We start from the raw sequence: 23,229 nt of genomic DNA, 5'->3' as shown, positions 1-23,229 counted from the left end.
TGAGCCCAGGAGAGCTCTACCAGCAAAGACATCTGGGAACACACTGCTGGTAAAGCTGGGGTGGCAACATGCCTCTTGTGAACCTTAAAGGTGGTCCCCATGCACCTCCGACTAGGAGCTGGGCAGGAGAGCCAGCTTGGGAGCCCCCTGCCCTCTACAGGGTATCCTCCATAGGATCACCACTCACCCTCGGCCACGGCAGCTTGTCTTTCGTGTGTGTGTGTGTGTGTGTGTGTGTGTGTGTATGATCTTCTCAACCTCTGTCCTTCTGCCACCCTCATGGATAAGGACCAGGTTCTGACCACAGTCAGAACATGGCAATATGTACAGCAGCACACCCTTACCAGTCACTAATTTTCACTGTTGTGAAAGTGATTTGATTTAGAATTAAATAAATGGTTTTACATTTAAAAAAAAAAAGATTCCAGAGTCTGAGGAGTTACATCAGCATTAAATCAGAAGTCCATCATGTATAGGAGAGGGAAACAAATTCCAGACCCTCTACTGGGTAGGGGGCAAGATCATGGAAACGTTAGCTGGCAGCTGGATGAAATACCTGAAGATAGAAAAGCACAGTAAAACAAGCCCTGAGCGAGCCACAAACCACACCCTCTGGTTGAAGGGAAATGAAACAGAGAAGTGAGCTGCCACTGAGGCCTGCTGTATCAGAAGATGTGACCCCAAAAGCTACAATAGAAAGCAGTACAGATCCCAGATCTATCCCATCCCAGCAAATGAATCCTTCAGAGGAAAACACGACCTCAATCTTCTCTCTCTCTCTCGTTCTCTCTTTTTCCTGAGGTAGGTCGCACTCTAGCCCAGGCTGACCTGAAGTTCACTGCGTAGTCTCAGCTGTCTTAACCTCACAGGGTCTTCCTCCTTCTGCCTCCTGAGTGCTGCTAGTATACATGCACTACCACACCCACATTTGTGTCATTTTAAATTTTTTATAGAGTTATTTGAGAGAGAGAAAAATAGGCATATTAGGGTCTCTGGCCATTGCAAATGCAATCCAGACACATGCTCCCCCTTGGGCATCTGGCTTGTGTGGATCCTGGGGAAGCAAACCTGGGTCCTTTGGCATTGCAGGCAAGTGCCTAAGCCACTAAGCAATCCCTCCAGGCCCTTTATCTCTATTTTATTTCCTAAGTTTATTCTAGTGCCTGTTTTACTTTTTGTTTTTATCTTTTTCTCTCTTGTCTAGTTAGAGGGTCTTTGTAAAGATCACCTGAGACTGGTTAAATTTTAACTTTGACATATGCACAAGGTGTCCTGCCACTGAAAACAAGCTCCAAAGCATGTACGGCACAAAGTGGGCACTGGGTAATCTAACCTGTATCCTCAAGTTTTGCAGGCAAGTGCTTTTAACCATTGAGCAGTCTCCCACGCTGTCTCACTTCCTTTAATCTGAGCACTCAGGAGTCCAAGGGAGGAGGATCACTGAGTTCAATCCAGACTCAGACTACATAGTGAATAAAAGAAAGACAGAAATACAGAGGGAGAAAGGAAGGAAGGAAGGAAGGAAGGAAGGAAGGGAGGGAGGGAGGGAGGGAGGGAGGGAGGGAGGGAGGGAAGGGAGGGAGGGAGGGAAGGGAAGGAGGGAGGGAAGGGAGGAAGGGAAGGAGGGAGGGAGGGAGGGAGGGAGGGAGGGAGGGAGGGAGGGAGGGAGGAAGGAGAGGGAGGGAGAAAGGAAAGAAAAAAGAAAGGAAGGGAGAGGGAGGAAGAGAGGAAGGGAATTAGGATGGAATGAAGGAAGGAAGGGGAAAGAGAAAGGAAGAAAAGGAAGAAGAAGAGGAGGAGGAGGAAGGAAGGAAGGAAGGAAGGAAGGAAGGAAGGAAGGAAGGAAGGAAGGAAGGAAGGAAGGAAGGAAGGAAGGGAAGGAGGACAGGAGGAAAGAAGGAAGAAAGGAAGGAAAAAAAATGGGGAATTCTCGTTGAAAGTAATACAAATGACCAGCACTCATTTAAAGAAATGTTGGATATACTTAGCCATCAGAAATATGTCAATTAAAACAACTATGAGATTGCACCTTACTCCAACAGGATGACTATCATTAAAAAAAAATCAAATGACACTAAATGTTGGTGAGGATGTGGAGAAAGGAGAACCCTCGTTACTGCTGGTGGAAGTGCAGACCTGAACATCCACTATGTAAATCAGTATGGAGACTTCTGAAAAACATGAAAATTGGTCTACCACCAGAACCAGCTTTTCCTCTCCTAAAGACTACTTCAAATATACCTACTCAACCTAACTAAACATTGGAGTCAACTACAATACCCATCGTCTAATGTATGGATAATGAACATATGGTACATATACGCAACAGAATTCTGCTCAGCAGTAAGGAAAATGTCACCCACATGGTTACACAGTCTAAGAAAGTCAAACACCACATGTTTTCTCACATATGTGGCTCCTAAAACAGACCAGCTGGAGAGGAGGGCAATAGGCAGTAAGCATTAAGACTATGGGTGTATAATTAGAATGAGACCAGGAAAAAAAGAAAAGAGAGAGGGAGTAGAGAAGGAATTAACAGAAGAAAACCTAATTAAGAGAAAGAACATGGGAGGAGATGAGAGTGAAAGGGTCTGGGAAAACGGGGGATTAAATACCCAGAGCTATAGACTATAATAGTTGGTACATTAAATAACTTCCCCCTGAATATCAGCATGCGTGATTTACCCACCAGGTAAGGCACACCACACTGATACGCCCAGTACAAGGTGAAGAACCCTTAATCCTAAAATCACTGTCTCTGGCTGGTGAATCCCAGGGCCAGAACTGAGTTTCTCCCACAGTGAGCAGTTGGCCTGGGAAACCATGAGGTCCCCAAAACAATGTTAGTCATTGCCAAACACTTGGTTATCTAACAGAGCTAAAAAGTCTGACCCCAATGGTAAAGACAACACAGGCTGCCATCTTAGGATACCAAGAGACCAGTGGACAGAGAGCAAAGCCAGTCCTTTCCTGACAAACCCTCATGGCACTGGAAAGTACTAAGGGAGCTACTGAGTCACACTGGTCACCAAGAGCATGATTGAGTGGGAGACCTTGCAAGCCACACAATCCAAAACCTGAACAAGAAACACACTCTTGTGCAGTAGAGACACACAGCCTCTATGCCTAACCAACTTCCCTCTAATTGGACATGAGGCCCACTCAGTGGGAGAGAAGTCATAACTGTACTGGGAAGCAAGTCATAGTCCATGGGCAGGAAGTTCACAACATCCAGAAAGAAGGCCCCCTTGTTCTCTAGACATGAGTGAGTGTCCTCATGGGAATTTCTCCCAAAATTATATGCCTATCCCCCTTTAGCAGAGATGCTCTCACCCTTATTTGGACTATCTGCTTTATTTTACAGACTGCAGAGAATACTGGGAAGATCCAACATCCACCAATTCTACCAGAAAAGACAACTAAGCACTCACCATGATATAGGTCACCTATACCACAGTCACTAGGATACAGAAGAAACTGCAGAGAAAGCAGCTACATGACTATTGCTCCCAATGCTAGACTGAGAACTGCCTCCAGGGAAATGACAACAAACATGTTGGAGAACTGTAATACTTCACAAAAGCCATGAGAATCGTCAGGAAGTTCACAAGCCAGCTAGCCTGGCATATGCTTCAAACAAGGTGGAAAATGAGAACCCACCCCCAATGTTGATTTCCGACCTCCACACCTGTTTTCTGCATGCACGTACCTATGCTCTCACACACACAAATCCACATGCACACACTTACACACATCATACACATAAAGCTTTTGAAAAGGAAATATTTGTTCCTATTCACTTTCCCTGTGTTTCTCTATCATTTCTTCATTTACCTTTCCTCCTCCTCTTCCTCTGATTAATGAAATAATCTGTGTCTTCCCTCTCATCAGAAGAGTAGGATGAGAATGAGGCTAAAGGGGAGTCAGGCCACCTGATGTAATAGTACACTCCTCCAATCACAGCACTGAAGCAGAGGCAGGAGGACTGAAAGTCCAAGGCCATTCAAGGCTATGTCAGACATGGTGATGCACACCTTTAATCCCAGCATTCAGAAGGCAGAGGTGAGAGAATCATTATGAGTTGGAGGCCAGTCTGTGACTACAGAGTGAATTCCATTCCAAGTCTGCCTGGGAAAGAATGAAAACCTACCTCAAAAAAGAAAAGAACAACATATCCAGAAAAACAGAGCGGGGCATAGTAGTGCATGCCTTTAATTACAGCACTTGGGAATCAGAGATAGGTGAATTGCTGTGACTTCAAGGACACCCTGAGACTACATAGCGAATTCCAGGTCAACCTGGGCAAGAGAGAAACCCTATCTCAAAACACCAAAAAAAGGAGGGGATGGACATCCACTAAGCCTACTTTCTCTGATTGGAGCATTCATTCCCTTTAGGAATAAACTTTATAGGAATAAACTTTATATTGTGTTTAGAGAGTACAGTAAGCTGAAATCTATAATAGCTTATATTTCACATGCCCCTTGATACAGAAACTTCCTTTCCATGAATCCATCCTTTCAGAAATACTTGAAAATGATGTGAGAATTTTTCCCAATGGTGACATTTTAAGATGAGTTTTGAAAATACTATGTTAACAGCCAGTTGGCTGAATAAATGAAGATGAAATCCAATCTCATGATGTTAAAACAGACTATGGTAGAAGACTTACCTGTGTTTTCATGCAAAGCTGTTCCTACATGAATTAGCAAGAAAAGGACCCTGAACAATGAATGCTGTTAAGAAAATTACAGAATTGGCAAATAGATTAGGGGCTAGGTGGTGGCTCAGTGGTGAAGCATTTGCCTAACATATTTGGGGCCTTGGGTTGGATCCCAACTCAGAGTCACCATGACCAGCTGCCAGATATGCACCCATTGTCGTATGAGTACATGGAGAGAACTTGTTATATAAACACCTAGAGATTTTACTCAGCCTCGAATCATAGGGAAATTATGAAACTTATTTCTGAATAGATGAAACAGAACTTCAGGTTAAGAAAAATAACAAGGAAGCCTCACAATGATGTTTAGCACCTTTTCTCTAATTTGCAGGATCTGCATTCTTCTTTCGTAGACTCACGGCATAGATGTCAGAAAGTGACACTTGGGAGAGGAAGTAGGAGAGACAGAGTAGGGACACAGTGACGTGTGAGGGACGATGCAAAGAGCACCACATTATCTCATAGTCAGAAAACACGCAAATATAACCTGACATGTAAACTCGTGATACAAAAGCAGAGTCATTTGGGTTGAGGATGGGAACCAGTGGAAAGAGAGGACAGGGGTGTGGTTAATGTACAATGTGGAACACAATGTTATATGTGTATGGAAATATCCTTGTGAAATCCACTATTTTGGATGCTCACTAATAAAAGTAGAAAAATAGACATATGTTTTAGGCATCCTCCTGTATATTTTATCTCATGAAGGATTAAATTTCTGCCTCCCTCCATAATGCATCCCACTTTTTGTTTTTCTGCATCTGCCTCTTAATTCTCTCCAAGGACTTTATTCCCTCCCTTTAAATATATGGATGTTTTTTTAGACATTAAGCTATATGCAGATAAGCACAAACAATGGAGGAAGGCAATGTTTTAGATAAATAAAGACATCGCCACAAGATAAATATCCATGGGGATTGAGCAGCAGGGAGGGACTCATGGTGTGGGAATCCATGTGAAGCTTAGTGTCTGTGTTGACATTGAGGGACTGACCAGACAGGGTTTGATTCACCATGAATTGGGAGTTTCATGATTGGTAATGCAAACATTGGAAAGCAGCTACAGTTGTTGGGATTCTCCACATGTGACTGGGAATTATCAGGGCATGGTTGACATAGTGATGGTGAGTTCTCTGGGTGACTGTACACTGGGCACATGCAAGCCACTGCCTGTGTTTGGCAGTTAACTATGTAGGACCCATGGTTCTGCCTGAGCTCTGACTCCCATAGACCCTTTCTGATCCTTTAAATTCACATGTTTCTTGGGCCCACTAATGTAATACTCTTACATCATTTCAACTGTTCTGCAAACAAATCACTATTGGCACAGACCTGAGAAAATATTTCGTCAGATTAACTCATCCCCGAGCAGGCGTCCGTGGACATGAGTGAGGTCATGGCACCTGAGGCAGAAGAGGATCTTCACAACTTGTTTTTCAGCCTCTGTTTGTCACTCGAATGTGGACCTCAGATGCAGATGCCCAGGGCAGAGCGTCTCATATTCCTCCAGAGAGGAGAGAACAGGCTGTGGGGAAAATCACATGGGAAGTTGAGCGGCCCTTCCATTCAGACACAGAGATAAAACAGACACCCATGGACATGCACAAACATATCTCATGTATGATGAATATCTGCATGACAGCACAGGCCCTACCTCTGCTCAAGCTTATATGTCTTGACAGACATGGAGAGGAGGTTCTCCCTCGTTTTCATCTTCTTGCTGTCAAACATTCCACACATACGTGGCAATTTCTTTGGAAACAAGTGCTTTTGGAGAACAAATCCCAAATATCATATTTTTCAAGATATGACGAATGACTGTGTTTTTGATATTTATGTACAGAATGAACATATACCAAAAGGATTTTTCATGAATCTCCCTAATGAAAGGTAAGTGTCTTTGTAGTTGCTTCATTTTCTGTGTATTTTCATCATCTGTTGATGCATAAGTTGTATGTGGCTGATTGCCTAACACTGTAGGTCTTCTGTCATCTTACCTCCAACCACATCCACATAATGTGACCAAAAATTATTTTGGTCTTGTAATGAGGCACCTAAAAGGGGAGGAGTGGAAAGGGACAGTCCTCTCTGCCTAGGCTTCCTCACAGGTCTCCTCTTGCCAACCCCATGGTATGTGCTCAGTAATCTTCTCAGAAACAGTCCCACTGACTGTGTTCAGGGCTGAGCTGCTTCAGCCAAGTGTCCCTTCATATCTCCAGTGTTTTTTCACTGGTATTACTTCCTAAGGCCTCAGAAGGGTCACTTACCTCTGTGCCACACTTGAAAGGGAAAACCACTCATGTAAATACTTAGTGACTCATTAGAATGATGTGGCAGCATCACGTAACGACATGTGTGCTCTGTGACCTATGGATCTGACATTGAGCACAGGTACAAGACCGCCACCCACTGACGGACTTCATGCTCTGTGAGGTTATTGTGCATCACTGTGACATATGCACGACCACCAATTGGAATTTTATGAATTTCAGGTATTTGCTAAACATTCTACTTAATGAAAGAAGCTGGCACTTAGTCAATAGTGAATCTGTATCTGCCCTTCTGGTATAAATGGGATGTCAGTGAAGGCACTGAATGCTGTCGTCCTGGTCAAATCCTAACGCAGCAGTGGCTTCCAGTGCTGGCCACTAACATTTGAAAGCAGGGGTGTGTTTTTCACTACAGGTTACCTTTGCACTTATGGAATATGTCCGAATCTTACAGTTTTTGGTACAGCATTTTGTCTACTCCCCTATATTTTTAGGTATTCTTACCATATATTCCCCTCTTTTTCAGAAATTTTATAAAATTTATTTTCAAAACTGTGACCAATGTGCACACAGTGATGCTGATGGTGGTGCAAAGTGTTTTGTGATGTCAGGTGTGCAGAATCTGACCTTTCAGTAGTGGACGTTCTTGCCTCCATTCTCTTGTCATTGGCTTATTCTCATTGCTGATACTTAATAGCATTGCTAATAACATTATGTATAAGCTGGATATATCTGCTATAGACAATTCTACTATTTCAAAAAAGGATTGTGCTGTTTACTGGATATATGATTGGCAATTGCAAATTGAGAGAAAAGGAGCAGGTTTCAGATTCCCATGTCTGAAAATAATTAGTTAGAGTTAACAGAGGCATAAGGAGAGGTTCTGGTGTAATGTGAATTCTAGGGAAAGATGATATGGGTGATCAAACAATACTTTCTTGATTTAGTAGAATTTGGAACACAAGGATATCAAGTGATCAGGCATCTATATTAGGTAGATTGTCAGAGAAATTCATAGCTAAATTTAATAATGGGAAATTAAAACAAAATTCTAAGTGAGGGTCCTAGTGGTAAAAGAAATCAGGGAAAGCTCTATAATTTGAACAGAGTGCATATCTTGATTTTGAATACAGCAGAATAATTTCAGTTTGACCCAGCAGCCTTATAATGCTGGATGTTGGTTAGAGATATTTTCTGTGTTCATTAGCAGTGAGACTGGGGTGCCTCCAAATCCTCTCCTGCTCTCACTTTCATCTGAGAGACCAACGAGCCTCAGCGACTGCTTCTCTCCAGTCATGTTCCCTGGGCATGTTCTCTATGACTGAAAGAATATAATTACAATTATACTGGCTTTTCACATTCAGGTGACACATCCTCTCAGTACTGGACTCTAGGGGTCCCATGACTTGCTTCAATCACCCTAAATTCATAAGGAATAAGAGGAACACTAAGCCAAGGAAAGCATTTTCATGCATTAATTACATCTTTTGAGAAGTTCCTTGATAAGTGCATTGCCGGTTATGCCTGTTTGCCTCTTGTCCCTCTCTGTGGGTCACACAGCATCTCACATACTCCATGTTCTTAGAAAGTGAACAAAACCCCTTTCCTGTTCTCCCTCCTGCTATTTCACTGATATCATGATGGTGGAAATATTATCCTGTTTTGATTTTATGGGATTTCAAACACAGATCCTGTAGGCATGTTCACTGCTGACAGGAGGAGATCTCACAGGAACGTTTACGGATCTCCCTGTTCATAGCTTCTGATCTTGTGAAGTTATAGGGCTCTGCAGTGGTTGGATTCAGGTGCCCCCAACAAACATAGGTGTTCTGAATGCGACGTTATCAGATGATGGAGATTTGGGAATCAGCACCTCTTGGAGGCCGTGTGATGTTGGGGGCAGTCTGATGGGCATTATAACCAGTTTCCCTTTGCCAGTGTTTGGCATACTCTCCTGTTCCTGTTGTCCACTTTATGTTGGCCAGGGTGTGATGTGTACTCTCTTCTCATCCCATTCTTTTCCCTGCCCTCATGGGACTTCCCCTCAAGTCTGAAAGCCAAAATAAGCCCTTTACTCCCAAAAGCTGCTCTTGGTCAGGTGATTTCTGCCTGCGATGCGAACTGACTGCAACAGGCCCTACTGTGCAGGTAGCTTCATAGAGTACTAGGATGTAGCTACCCACACCCCCACCATGTGTGAGACAAAAGTGTTTGCTTTTAGATAGGTGTCTAGACCATTTTTGCTTTTATTTTAATCAATGTATTGTTGCAGGACTTATTCATATGATTTAGGTCATAATGTAATGTTTCCTTTTAAAAAATGTTTTTTCTTCCTTTATTTGAGAGGGAAATAGAAAGAGGGGGAGGGAGAGAGACAATGGGTGCAGCAGTGATTGCAATCACTGTAAATGAATTCCAGACTCATGTGTCACCTGGTGCATCTGGCATACATGGGTCCTAAGAATCAAATCTGGCTCCTTTGGTTTTGCTGGCAAGCGCTTTACCTGCTAAGCCATCTCTCCAACCCCTCTCCTTTTTTTGGGAATGAGATTTTTATCAAATCATAAGAAAAATAGCACATAAGTTGCTCAGAGGATAACATACTCTAGGCTCCAGATAGTCTACATTTCACCAATCAGTCAGGGCTAAAATGCATGATTATTTTTCCAGAATATAATTCTATAGCTGTTATTAATGTTTGTGCTAATTCACACAGGACAGGTTATAACTGTGGTGATAATTTGGGGCACAATTTGCAATGTATTAATATATTAAAGTGCTCAATGAAAATTGAAAAGGGTACGGATGCTTTAAATGTAAGATATTTAAGAAAAGCTTTCTCTCTGTTTCTTCATCTCTTAAGTAAGAACAGTGGAACTTATGGTTGTTACAAAGTTTAAATACGCTAACACAGATAAAAGTCCTGGCTTACAATACATAGTTAATACATTGTGGTTTACATTGTTCATCTTAAAGACATTAGGCCTCCTCCTGCTTAGACTATGTCATTTCAAATGCAATAGAGCTCTGTTAGGTGACATCTGCCTTCATCATGTTCTATTGGATCTGTCAATTTGTAGTTCTTGTACAGAGAATTCAATTATTTAATATGGTATATATGACTCTGTTCCTTGTCATGTAGTAAATTTTCTCAATAATTGTTATCTCCTGATCTTATTTTGTCCTACCAAATCAGAGAGCCAGAGCCTCAGATGCCCCCAACACCTCAGCACTGAAGCAGACCAAAAATGAACCCAACATGGCTCAGGGAAATTTTGCGGAAGAGGGGGCAGAAAGAATGTCAGAGTCACATGTTGGGTCATGATTTGCAGAGACATTTATCATACCAATAACTGGGGACTAACTCCACAATGCACGACCCATTTACATCAACAAGGAGGGTCTAATGGGAGGGGGTAGATCATAGATGAGCCTAAACAATGGTACCAAATTGCCTGTATTTGATGAAAAGAAAACTAATAAATCAAATTTAAAAAAAAAAAACAAAGAAGCAAACTTTTACCCAATGAACAAATTTAGCAAAACTTGTCTATTCCCAAAGCATATTAATTTTAACTTTTTTACTATTAATTTTAATTTTTTATTAGCTATGTACATATTCAGTGTGTAAATAGCACATGTTGGTACCATCCTTACTCTCATGCCTGTGCCCCCTCCAAAGGGACCCTCCTTATTGGGGTGCCAGTTATCCCCATAGGGATTGTGGGTCATGCATTATGGGGGTAGCAATCAGTTATGGGGAAGAAGAAATGTCTCTGTGTACAATGTCCCAACTTGTGGATCTAACAATCTTTCTGCCCCCTCTTCCATGAATTTCCTTGGACCATGTTGGGTTTATTTTAGGTCTACTTCAGTGATAAGATCTTTGGAACCTCTGTGTCTCTGGATCTCTGGTATGGTAGGAGTTGATTGTTCTCTGTGTTTATCTCCTTCACCCTGTGCTGATACCAGGTTCACCAAGAAAGCAGCATTCTTGCTTATCTCCCCAATTACTCTATGGTTTAAGTTGGGGCCCTGGTGAGGTACCTTGGCTTGACTCTATCCTCAGGTTCTGCATCCATCTGAGAAAGAGAAGCAGATTTTCCATGGACAGTTAAGTCAGCACTGGATAAATAGGATATCCATTATTAGTTTAGAGAAAATTTAATAGGTGTAGGCCCTTTTGTAGCCCAATATTGGTTGGAGCTTGATATTGGAGAACAAAGTTGTTATTTATATATGATTCTGACTTGTTTTCCAGTTCCAGCTAGGGGTTCCGTTCCACTGAGCAGATCTGTTAGCCAATCCAAGACGAGTTGGTTAATCACTATGGCCGTGTGCCACTATTGCACTGGGTGAGCATCACATCAGGTAGTTTCTGCTGAGTAGACCTCGAGTCCTTGTTGGCAATTTTCCCCCAGTAGCTCAAGTAGCACCTTCTGGCACTAGATGAGCTAACTGTTTGGGGACTTCCAGCCCCTATCTTCTATTTCAATTTAATTTATTTTTTATTAACACCATCCATAACTGTAGAAAATAACCCATGGTAACTCCCTCCCTCTGCACACTTTCCCTTTTGAAACCCCACTCTCCATCATACACTTTTCCCTCTCAGTCAGTCTCTCTTTTATTTTAATATCATCATCTTGTCCACCTGTTGTGATGGACTTCTGTAGGTAGTGTCAGGCACTGTGAGGTGATGGATAGCCAAAACATTTTGTATCTGGAGGAGTGCATTGTAAGGAGTCTTGCCCTTCATTGGCTTTTACATTCTTTTGTAACCTCTTCTGAAATGGACCCTGAGCTTTGGAAGGTATGGTAGACACATTTCAGCCCTGAGCACTCCTCCATTACTTCTCAGCACCATGCTGCCTTCTGAGTCATCCCAAGGTCATTGCCATCTGTAAAGAGAAGATTCTCTAACCAAAAGTGAAAGTAGCATTAATATATGGGTAAGAAAATTAAGAGAAGTGATTACAAGGCAGTTTAGTGAACACAGTGAATATATTTAGCCAGACAACACACCCCTAGGGCTCATGACTACCCCTGTTGTAGGTTTTCAGTGTTAGGGATGCACTTCCTCCCATGGAGCTGGCCTCCAGACCAATTAGAGAGTAGCTGGTTTCTCCAACAACAGATGTGCCACTATTGAACTCATTGGCTCATTTGGCCTGGCTCACCAAGTTTGAGGCTTGCAGTATCCACTATTGAGTATCTCCACTGATGATTTCTCTTTCTCACATTAAACTGCATGCAGCATAGGTTTTTCCAGCTTTCTGTCAGCTTGTCTACATGGAGGAGATTATCAGCTCAGTTCCAGCAGGGTTTCTCAGTGATCTTGCAGCCCAAGTATGTGGAGTCTTCAGCAATAGGGTCTTACCATCTATTCTTGGTGGGAAACCAAGAGCTTCGGTAATGGCCTATAATGTTTTGGGAGCATCAGAGACCTCTCTGGCCAACAACTCACTCGAAGGTATCCTATCACTGGCACTGAAAATGTTCTAGTAACAATCTATGGCTTCTGAGTGACCCATTGTACAAAAATATAGGTTTCCATATGACTTATTTATAGTCTCTTAGATTTTTATCAGCCCTCCCTCCTCCCTTCCTTGACTCAATCTCTTCCCCTGACCTCACTTAGTCCTTTTCACCCTCAGTAGTCTGTTCTTCTGCTTACATATATACTCTAACATCCTATAAAGTCTCTCCTCCAAATATATTCCTTTTATATCCCCTTTCCAGCTTACTGACCTCTGTTACTGAGTTTTATTCCTGATCACATAGACTTTCAATCATTTGTAGCTAGGATCCATATATGAGCGAGAACATGTGACAATTGGCTTTCTGGGCCTGGGTTACCCCAAATAAATTGACTTCACAAATATTACATAAGTCTAACTAGCATGTCTACCATGTAACATAACTCCCGCTGCACTCCAACAAGCTTACATATACATGTTATTATTCTTGGTTCATACATGTACATGATTTTGGATAACTATTCTCCTCCCACTGCTCTGACCCATCTCACGTCTGACTAATTTTACTTAGCTACTACCCAGTCTTCACTCTTAGACTTTGATGACCCTGAAGGTCAGCTACCTTTCATATCTATGATCCCTTTGATACTGAATTTTTAAATTGTTTTTAGTTTTAGAAAATATGTTGACAAAATGTCCTCCCATAATACTAATATCCCATGACAAATGGATGTTCAATTTTATTAACATATTTATGTATTTTGATAAACTATTATCTCATATACATATAAAGATATAGATAAATAGATATATAGAATATAGATAATAGGTAGATGGCTGAATAGATAGATAGATAGATAGATAGGTAGATAGATAGATAGATAAATGTAACTTGTATAAATTTAAGATATTATCTAATATCCTAATAGTGTATTTTTTTAACCATGTTCACATTATATTTTTGGGTGAAGATAATAAGCTGTAAGATACATCATGAATGTAAAGCCACTTCTCTCCTATGTTATCTTTTTGGAAAGGGAGAGAGACATTGAGATAAGAACACATCATGACCTCCAGCCACTGCAAATGAACTCCAGATGCATGTGCCACCTTCTGCATCTGGCTAATGTTGGTCCTGTGTAATTGATCCTGGGTCCTTTGGTTTTTCAGGAAAACTCTTTAACTGTTAAGCCATCCCTCCAGCTCTCAATCTTGTCTTTCATAGGATTTTGTCATTAAAACCGTAGTGGACATTTTTCTCCTCCAAGTGCCTGCCTTGATTATATATTGTCACCTATTAAATACTACATTATTTTATTTGCATTCATACACATTGTATGATCTTGGGGCTCATTTGTGGGAAGAATTTGGAAGGATTTGAAACCTTAGTCTAATAGATACCTTGCAGTGTTGAATGCAGTTTCATGAACAATTCTTGTCAGAGATGAAAGAACTGGATGCAGAGTAAGAACTATGGTGTATGAGGTTTGGCTCATAAGAGGAAGAAGGAACTTTATAGATACTGGGTTAGAAGTAGTATGTATGTTGGGAGGCAGGGGGAGGAGGATTGTGAGTTCAAGGCCACTCTAAGACTACATAGTGAAATCCAGGTCAGCCTGGGTTAGAGTGAAACCCTACTTTGAAAAACCAAAACCAAACAAACAAAAAAAACAGCATATATGAAATGCTTGCTGTGTTCTGATTGACTATGCCCTGAGAACTTATGCAAGGTTGTGCTGCATAGAAATGGACTGGCATGAGTAGATGGATATGGCACAGAAAGAGATAAAAGCTTAGGGATAAAGAGAGAAGCTTAGTTCAGCTGTAAATGTTTGAGACATCATAACAATTGGCACTAGTCTAGCTGTTCTTCATTGGGACAGCCAGGAAAATGCTGACTCTTTTAAAAGTAAAAGGCCTGAATGCTGAAAGAGTGTCTTGCCCCTAAATCTGGCTTTATTCTCTCTGGGATTAACAAAATTGGCAGCGAGCCTAGTACTTTGTTATGCAGTATTAACATTTGACAGAAATGATCTTTGTATTTGCAACATGGTTTGGGGTGGGTTTTCTTGAGGGGTGGGGAATGGCCATGAGTAATGTGAGGAAGAACTATTGGAAGTGCCTGCATGAAGGTCCAATGGATTCATGAGGATGAACCTTGGGCTGCACTAGAGACCCAAAGGAGTTGCCAGATCTATGAGATGGCTGCTAAAGAGAACTGCTGGTTTGGGATAAAGTTTTTCCCAGTGTGGGAGCAGACCATCTGGAGGGGCAAAAGTGGAAACTCCAGGCAATTTTCACTGGTTAGTGTTGTTGGACATGGAGGTACAGAATTTGTTTGCCTATTTCTTTTTTTTTTTTTCTTTTTTATTTTATTTTATTTTTTGTGATTTTTTAAAAAATTTTTTAATTAGTTTTCTATTCAGCAAATACAGGCAGTTTGGTACCTTTATTTGGCTCATCCGTGACCTACCCCCTCCCCAATGGCCCCTCCTTGTTCATGTATATGGGTCGTGCATTGTGGAGTTAGCCCACAGTTACTGGTACGCTAAATGTCTCTGCATATCATGACCCAACATGTGGCTCTGACATTCTTTCCGCAACCTCTTCTGCAAAATTTCCCTGAGCTATGTTGGGTTCATTTTTGGTCTGCTTCAGTTTTGAGGTGTTGGGGGCCTCTGAGGCTCTGGCTCTCTGATTTCGTAGGAGTTGATTTTTCTCTGTGTTAATCTCCTTCCCCCTTGTGCTGGTATCTGGTTCATCAGGAAAATAGCACCCTTGCTTGTTTTGCCAATTTTCCTTAGTTTCAGTTGGAGTCTTTTTGAGGTATGATGGGGTGGCTCTCTCCTTAGGATCTGCATGTATCTGAAAAAAAGAAGCAGATTCTCCAACGGAGAGTAAATTAGCACCGGGACAAATGAGATAACCCTTACTTTTTAATAAAGACTTTAATAGGTGTAGGCCCTCTTGTAGCCCATGATTGATGCTAGCTTGATATTGGAGGGTGGGCTTATGTTTGAATATGGTTCTGACTTGTTTCCCAGCTCCAGCTATGGGTCCCGTTGTTGGACATGGAGGTACAGAATTCGTTTGCCTATTTCTTTTAAATCCTGTATTTGTTCAATCTTTCTTTACTTTCCTTTGCCTAATGACATCATTTGCAATTTTAACGTTTACTCTGTGCCATTATTTTATTTTTATTTTTACAGCTAACCATTAAGGGACCTTGCACTATTGGTATGTTTGTACAGTGTTAGGATTGATAAAACTATGGGGACTTTTAAAGTTCAACTGAATGCAGTGCATTTTACAAACATGGCTAGCAACTTATGGGGGCCAGGGTGGAATGTGATTTGAATTAGTTGTCCCCCATAAACTCATGTGTTCTGCAAGCTTGAGCCCTGGTGATGGAAATTTGGGGTGGAATGTAACTGAAGGAGGAGTATTACTGGGGGTAGACCTCCATGGTTTGTTAGCACTGGCTTACTGTGTAATTCTGGCATACTTTCTTTTGCTGTTATCCTCCTGATGCTGGCAGGGAAGTGATATCCAGCCTTTGCACAGACCACAGTGTTTCCTGTAATGACAGAGTTTACCCTCTAGTTGCTATGCCAAAATGAACCATTACCTCCCACAAGCTGGTTTTGGTTGGATGTTTTGTGTCAGCAATGTGAAGTTAGCTGCAGCATTTTGCATAGCATAATAATTTCCAAATCCACACATTTTAGTGTGAATTCTGTTACTGTGTTCTTCATGCTGGATGAGCTGAGCTTCTTTCTGTGCATGTGCCCCTCACTCCACATCTGCTTGCCTGTGGGTGAGCACTTACTATGATTCCATAATGCGGCTGCTGGGCAAAATTTTGACAGGAATTGGATATCAAGTGACTCTATACTGGGTTGACTTAGATCCCTTTGGGCATGTGCTCAGGAAGGTAGAGCTGAATACTATAGGAGTTTATAGTGCATTGTGCACAACCATTTTATACAACATTTATCATCATCAGAAAAATTTTGGTGGATCATTAATGATACTGATATTGATAGAGGCTTACATTCCCTGCAGGAAATGTCATGGTTTCCTTCTGGGTCCTCACCAGACATTCTTGTATTTTACTTGCATGTGTCATGGTTACATGACTGGCTTAGATGGAGTTCAGTAGTCATTTGTTAAATATTGTCCTGATGATTAAGTATTACAGACATTTGCTTTATTACATTGCTTTATTATGTACCACTTCTCCTATTCAGACTGACTGGTCAATGTACCCATTTATTGTTTGCTTCACTCAAATTTATGTTTTATTGATGCATTTAATAATTCTATGTATGAATTCTACTCCATGAATTCCTGTAAATTTTTCTTAGTAGGGCCATTTGTGTGCTTTGTTTCCTGTGCTTTGTGAAAGGTTGTATTTTTCATGCAACCTCATTTATCAAATCTTGCTAGTTTCCTGGAATTCTTAGAATAGTTTCCCATAAGTCCCAAGTCTACACCTATATGTTGAAGTAATTCCCATGGTTTTATCCTAGCAAGAATCACTTGCCTCATGTCAAGGTGCCTTATTCTTTTTGAGTTAATATTTGCAAGAAATGTGGTCTGGAGGTATTACTCCATTCCTCACCATGTGAATATTCCTTTTCCCTAGATTCATTAGAACTAAAACTTTTCTCCAATATATATTTTGGTGACCTATGTCCAATTTGAGTGGAGGTAAGAGCCTGGTTCATATTGTGACACTTCCATTAAATCACATTGTGTCCTTATCTAATTTTGTGAGACTGTGACATTTTTCTTAGCATGGCTCTGTAGTATATTGTAAAATCTGGTACCATGAACACTCCTGTATTGTGCTTCCCTCTCCTGACACCTAAGTATTTGTGAACGTTCTGTGAAAACAGATGAATTTTAACATTTTTATCTCTATTTCCATTATAAATATCATGACCCCCTTTTACTGTTTTGAGAATTTTAAGGGAGAATTTAGGATAATCATTGATCTATTTAAGAACCAGATTTGCTGGTTTTTTCCTAAAATATTTTACATGCTGTTTTTCAATATTTTTTTTAGGTTTGGGTCTGTGATACAAACTATCTCAGACTCAGTCATGTGTTATTTGCTCCTGTCTTCAATGTTTACAAGGTCACACTCTTCATTTTGTTTATACCTCAGTACATCCACTCCACAGGTATTTTCTCCAGATCAGATATAGAAATGGTTTGCATATATTTCTGCCATTGCATCTCTAGGCTTCGTTTGTTACATCTTTAACCAATACAGTGATGTGATTTTAAAGGCAATCAGTTATATGAACAATTATTAGTTACACCTAGCTATTTCATTTGTATATTTAATGGGAATTTTATATGCAATTCAATAAATTATGTTTTATGTTCCTGCTCTTCTGATGAATTTGCACATAAGAATTTCAGTACCTAAGCAATATGAATCTCTCTCGTGGTAGCTTCAATAATATTTTATTATATTTTTTACAATACTTGTTTGGTGAATGAACATTGTAGCTTCTTTGATATAATTTGTGAACATTAAATTAGGGCTGTAGTTTAACTGTGTCATATTCTAAGAGCCTGTGGTGAGCGATTGGATACTATGTTTGTTACATGCTGGAAGCTTGTGAGGTACTGAAGTGATGCACTGGGGAAATTTCACATGCAGGCAGTGACCTCCCAACCTACATTGTGGAATCTCAATGTTTCCATCATTTTCTTCTTTACATCCCTATAGTGCCATGAGTGTTTTGTTACACTACTTCCCTTTGATCTTCTGGTCTTCTACATTCACAAAAGCTCTAGATACCAAAAACTCAAATTGTAGATTGAAATCTCCCAGGCTCTGAGGCCAACAAAACCTTTCCTCGTTTTAAGCTGAAGCATTTTTAAGCTCAAGTATTGTGTTTTAGTAGACAAATTCTTAAATTCATGAAATTTTAAGTGTTCACATTAACATATATCATATTCATATGTTTGCTTCAGAAAAACAACAAATGAATTTTAACAATTTCCATGTCTAAATTTAATCTTTTCCTGAAAAGCTGAGAAATGCTGGTTATTAATGGCTTTGCTTTTCACTTATTTTTGCTTTATATTTCTAACATTAAAAAAAATTTTTGTTTATTTTTACTTATTTGAGAACGACAGAGAAAAAGAGAAAGAGGCAGATAGAGAGAGAGAATGGGCGCGCCAGGGCCTCCAGCCACTGCAAACCAAACTTCAAACGCGTGCGCCCTCTTGTGCATCTGGCTAATGTGGGTCCTGGAGAATGGAGCCTCGAACCGGGGTCCTCAGGCTTCACAAGCAAGTGCTTAACCTATAAGCCATCTCTCCGGCCCTATTTCTAACTTTTTAGTGAAATGACACTTTAGAGTCTTGATTAAATTTTCCTTATTATTTGTGCAGGCGTGATTTTATATTTGCTCATGCTAATGCTTTCTGTACTCTAATTGCCTTCACCTTCCAGAATATTCTCTTGTTTCTGTCTCATATATTGCATCAGCCTCAGTGTGGTCGAACTGTCACAGCTTCTGACTTACTACAGAGGATCTGCGGATCAGAGCAATGTACCCGAGCTTCAGCAGTGAGTGCTTTATTCACTGAGCTATCTCTGTGGACCCACAAATAAGTTTTTAAATTTTGAACTTTTTTTACTTTAACAAATGTTACTTGAGATATGTGTGTATTGAGTACACAAAGGTGATACTTCTTCACCGATATACCCACTGGTAACTTGCCCATGCTCCTATATTAACCCACATGTGTGCTCATGCAAGCAACTCTAGTAAAACTCAAGTGTCACATACACAAATACACACAAAGACATGAAAATAGAAGACTGGTTAGTTTTAATGTAAAAAAGGGTCAGTTGAAGGGAGAAAGAGAATGTAAAGAGAGGTGATTATGTCCAAATATCTGTGACTGGGGAGTTGGCTCAGTAAGTGATAATGCTTTCTTGCAAAGTCTGCCAGCCCGAGTTGAATTCCCCTGTACCCATTTAAAGTCATGTGCACAAAGTAGCACATGCATGTGGAATTTGTTTGCAGTAGCCAGAGGACCTGGCACCGTCATTCTCTCTCTGTCTCTCTCTCCGTGTGTGTGTGTTGCTGTCACTCTTTCAATCCATTTGGGACTTCTGTCATTGCAACAAAATAAATAACATTTATAAAAATTATATGCACTCTAAATATTCCTAATGAAAAATTAGAAGTAAGCAGTGGTCTACGGTTGTTCTTAACAAACTATCACTATGACATGATTGGTGATGCATTTTTATATAAAATAAGGTGGACTATCAATCATAATTCAAACTTTTCTGATGTTTATAGTCAATTTCCTATACCTTCAATAGAAATAAAGGACATTTTTACTATAAATATTCCATATATAAATGTGCCATCAGTCATGGAAATAATTGTATTCATTCATATGCTTCTTTTTGCATAATAACTACATTAGGTGACACATTTTTTTATAGTATTGTGATTCATTGAGACTTTGTGTATATACGTGCATTAAATATGACGGTACATATCCACGACTTCTCCTTCTTGCCCTGCATCTCTTCTCTGTCTCTGTTGTACTGTGATCCTGGCTTTATGGAACTTCTACTGCTATCTGATTACATAGTATTAATATACCAATTTCAGTATTCAGGAAGAAACCTGAAAACCTGTGCTTTTGTGTCTGGCTCATTGATTTAGCCTCTGAAGTCTTGACTCAATCTTCCTGCATATGACAGGAATTTATTACTATTCATTTCTGAAGAGAAAATGTTAAGTATATGCACTATATTTTAGTCAACCATTCATGTGAACATAGGTGCAAATGTGTACTGCCTTACCTAGCTATGAGCATGCCAGTGCTTTTGATGTGTGCTGACTTTATTTACTGTATGTTTATACTCAGTAGTGACACAGTTGCTTCAAATAATTTTCTTTTTACTTTAGTTGTAGTCACAATGTAGGTACTGACAGTGACATAAACCAATTACACCAAAAAAAGTAGAATACTTTAGTTTTTCCTCATGTTCTCACTAGTGTATATTGATTGTCATTTGGACATTGCACTCATATTCCCTTCAGAGAAATAGATTCTTAATTCTGCTTTGCTTTGCATTTTCATGACTACCCAACACTTTAATCTTTTTTATTTTTATTTACATATTTGTGAGAGAGTGAGAAAGAGGCAGAAAAAAAGAGAGAAGGTGGATTGAGAATGGGTGTGCCAGGACCTCCACAACTGCAAGAAAACTCCAGACGCATGGGTCCTGGGGAATAGAGGCAGAATCTTTGGCTTTACAGGTAGATGCCTTTACCACTAAGCCATCTGTACAGCTCCTTGATTATTTTTATTAGCCTATTATTGTATTTCTCTTGAAATGTGTCTGCTCCTTTGGTTACCCACTTATTAATTTGATTATCTCTTTCATGGCAAATAGTTGAAATAGTTTTATCTCCAGCTTTCTCCATTGCAAGATAGAGAAGAAGAAGAAGAAGAGGAGGAGGAGGAGGAGGAGGAGGAGGAGGAGGAGGAGGAGGAGGAGGAGGAGGGGGAGGAGGAGGAGGAGGAGGAGGGAGGAGAAAAAGCTTTCCCCATCCTCGGTCTCTTTACTCTATTCAATGTTTATATTGCTGTGCAGGAGTTTCTTCTTCAAGTATTCACATGTCAATTTTGCTTTAAATTTATATCCAGCAATATTGGACAGGCCAATATGTAATATGTTCTCAATGATTTTCCCTGGTAGCTATATAAATTCAAGGATTTCTTAAGCCTTTCAAATACACATGATTGATTTCTGTTTGGTTCAGGAGATATATATCTCTTTTCAGTCTTGTTCAAGTGGTCATCCAGTCTTCAAAGATCTATTTCTGGAAGAGACTGTCTCTACTTGAAAGAATGCTTTGACAAGTGATTGAATATTTCAACATTTGTATACAACTTCTATGTTATATTTGTTGCTATATAAGAAATAATAACTTTTCCTTTCATTATCTTCAAATAAGTGAAAGTATATACATTTATTTTAATGGAAGATTTGGAATGTTGGAGAGATGGCTTAGCGGTTAAGTGCTTGCCTGTGAAGCTTAAGCACCCCAGTTCGAGGCTCAGTTCCCCAGGACCCACGTTAGCCAGATGCACAAGGGGGCGCATGCATCTGAAGTTCGTTTGCAGTGGCTGGAGGCCCTGGCACGCCCATTCTCTCTATATATATATCTGCCTCTTTCTCTCTCTGTCTGTCGCTCTCAAATAAATAAGTAAAAATAAACAAACAAAAAATTTTTAAAGAAATATTTGGAATGTAAAAATAATCACACCTCATAGTTTGCATAGTAAATAGACTCAAGAATATGTGTAGTTGTATACTAATCTGCTTGCTATGTAATAAGCTTAACGTTTTTATACTAGTGGATTTTAATTCTAGTTCCCATTCAAAATAAATGTTATGTGGATATAGGAGACTGAATTCTTGTTTTCATGAATGCAAGGCCAGCACCTTACCAACTGGGCTATTTCCATGTCCCAAAATCTATTTCCTATTTTATAAAATTATAATAGCATGAACTATCCAGGCAATTTTATTACATATTCTTTGACTGAATTAATTTTCTTACTTTTTCCTACACAAATGCATCAATGTTATGCTACTGCATAAGAATAATATGCAAAGGTGGTTAAGGAAGAGAATTATGGGCATGCTTTCCTAGACATTCCAATCCCAAACAGAATTTTAGAGCCTTCTTGTTCACTAATGTGCATATCAGAGTAAAGTGTTGTCCACCACATTCTGTTCCCTCCTCTTACATACTTTATACATGTATAAATGGAGTTTCAGAGCCTGATGACTCCACTTTTCCTTGTTAATGCAAGTGCAATATAGTGCATTTTAAATAAAAGTTCTTCCATGAACTATAAATTTAATCATACATTGAGCATGAACAAAAAAAGAAATGCCATGAAAAATGTAATTGGATGCCATCAAATAGAAAACTGGACTATCCAGTGGCTGATGGCCAAGAGTAAAGCTAACCTGTAATAATTTACTATTGATTTATATTCCAATTACCACAAGTCAATTTGTGTTTCACTGATTGACCAAGAGGAATAGGAAATCATATTTAATTTTATGTAAACTGCAATGCTTTCAGGAAAAAAATAATGTACCATAAACAGGAAAAATATCCATACTCAAAGCCCCAGATATTCCTTAGATTAATACATTGAAAGTAAAAACCTCTATGTAAAGCATAGTAAAACACAAGACACCATGCCATTGTTTGATGACAAATAGATAATGATTTTTTTTGTTTGTTTGTTTTTGGCCTGTAATCAGAGTACTATGCAGACAGAAGCAGACAGCTCAGGGGTTTTCTGACTTCTCATTCTAGCTTAATTGGTGAGATCCAGACCAATTAGAGGCTCTGTTTCAAAAAAGGTGGATGGCATCTGAGTTTGAGTTTGACCTTTGTCCTCCATATGCCTGGACAACTATGTGCATCCAAACAGATACAAACACACATGAACGAATCACACACACACACACACACACACACACACACACACACACACACACATAGACACACACACACCTGCACAACAAAAAAGGCTGACAGATGAAGGGACTCTAAAAAACTGATATTTAATCTGAAAGGATCAAAAATCCATTCTACACATGTACACTATTGGAAATCTAGATGATAACAGTCATATAGTTTTGAGTACATGACAGACTTAACATATGAAAC

At 39.9% G+C, this 23,229-nt stretch overlaps 1 protein-coding gene across 1 annotated transcript in view; it reads left to right on the top strand.

The window, feature by feature from the left end:
• Positions 1–6,529: 6,529 nt before the first annotated feature.
• LOC123455045 (vomeronasal type-2 receptor 116-like) overlaps positions 6,530–23,229 on the top strand; it is a 34,676-nt gene continuing 17,976 nt past the window's right edge. The window contains exon 1 of the mRNA XM_045134730.1: positions 6,530–6,612. Within this exon, the coding sequence (XP_044990665.1) occupies positions 6,530–6,612 (83 nt within the window). The remainder of the gene's footprint in view (positions 6,613–23,229) is intronic.

This window comes from Jaculus jaculus, chromosome 15 (genome assembly GCF_020740685.1).
Source record: "Jaculus jaculus isolate mJacJac1 chromosome 15, mJacJac1.mat.Y.cur, whole genome shotgun sequence".
NCBI lineage: Eukaryota > Metazoa > Chordata > Mammalia > Rodentia > Dipodidae > Jaculus > Jaculus jaculus.
This window is presented reverse-complemented; position numbering and strand designations above follow the sequence as displayed.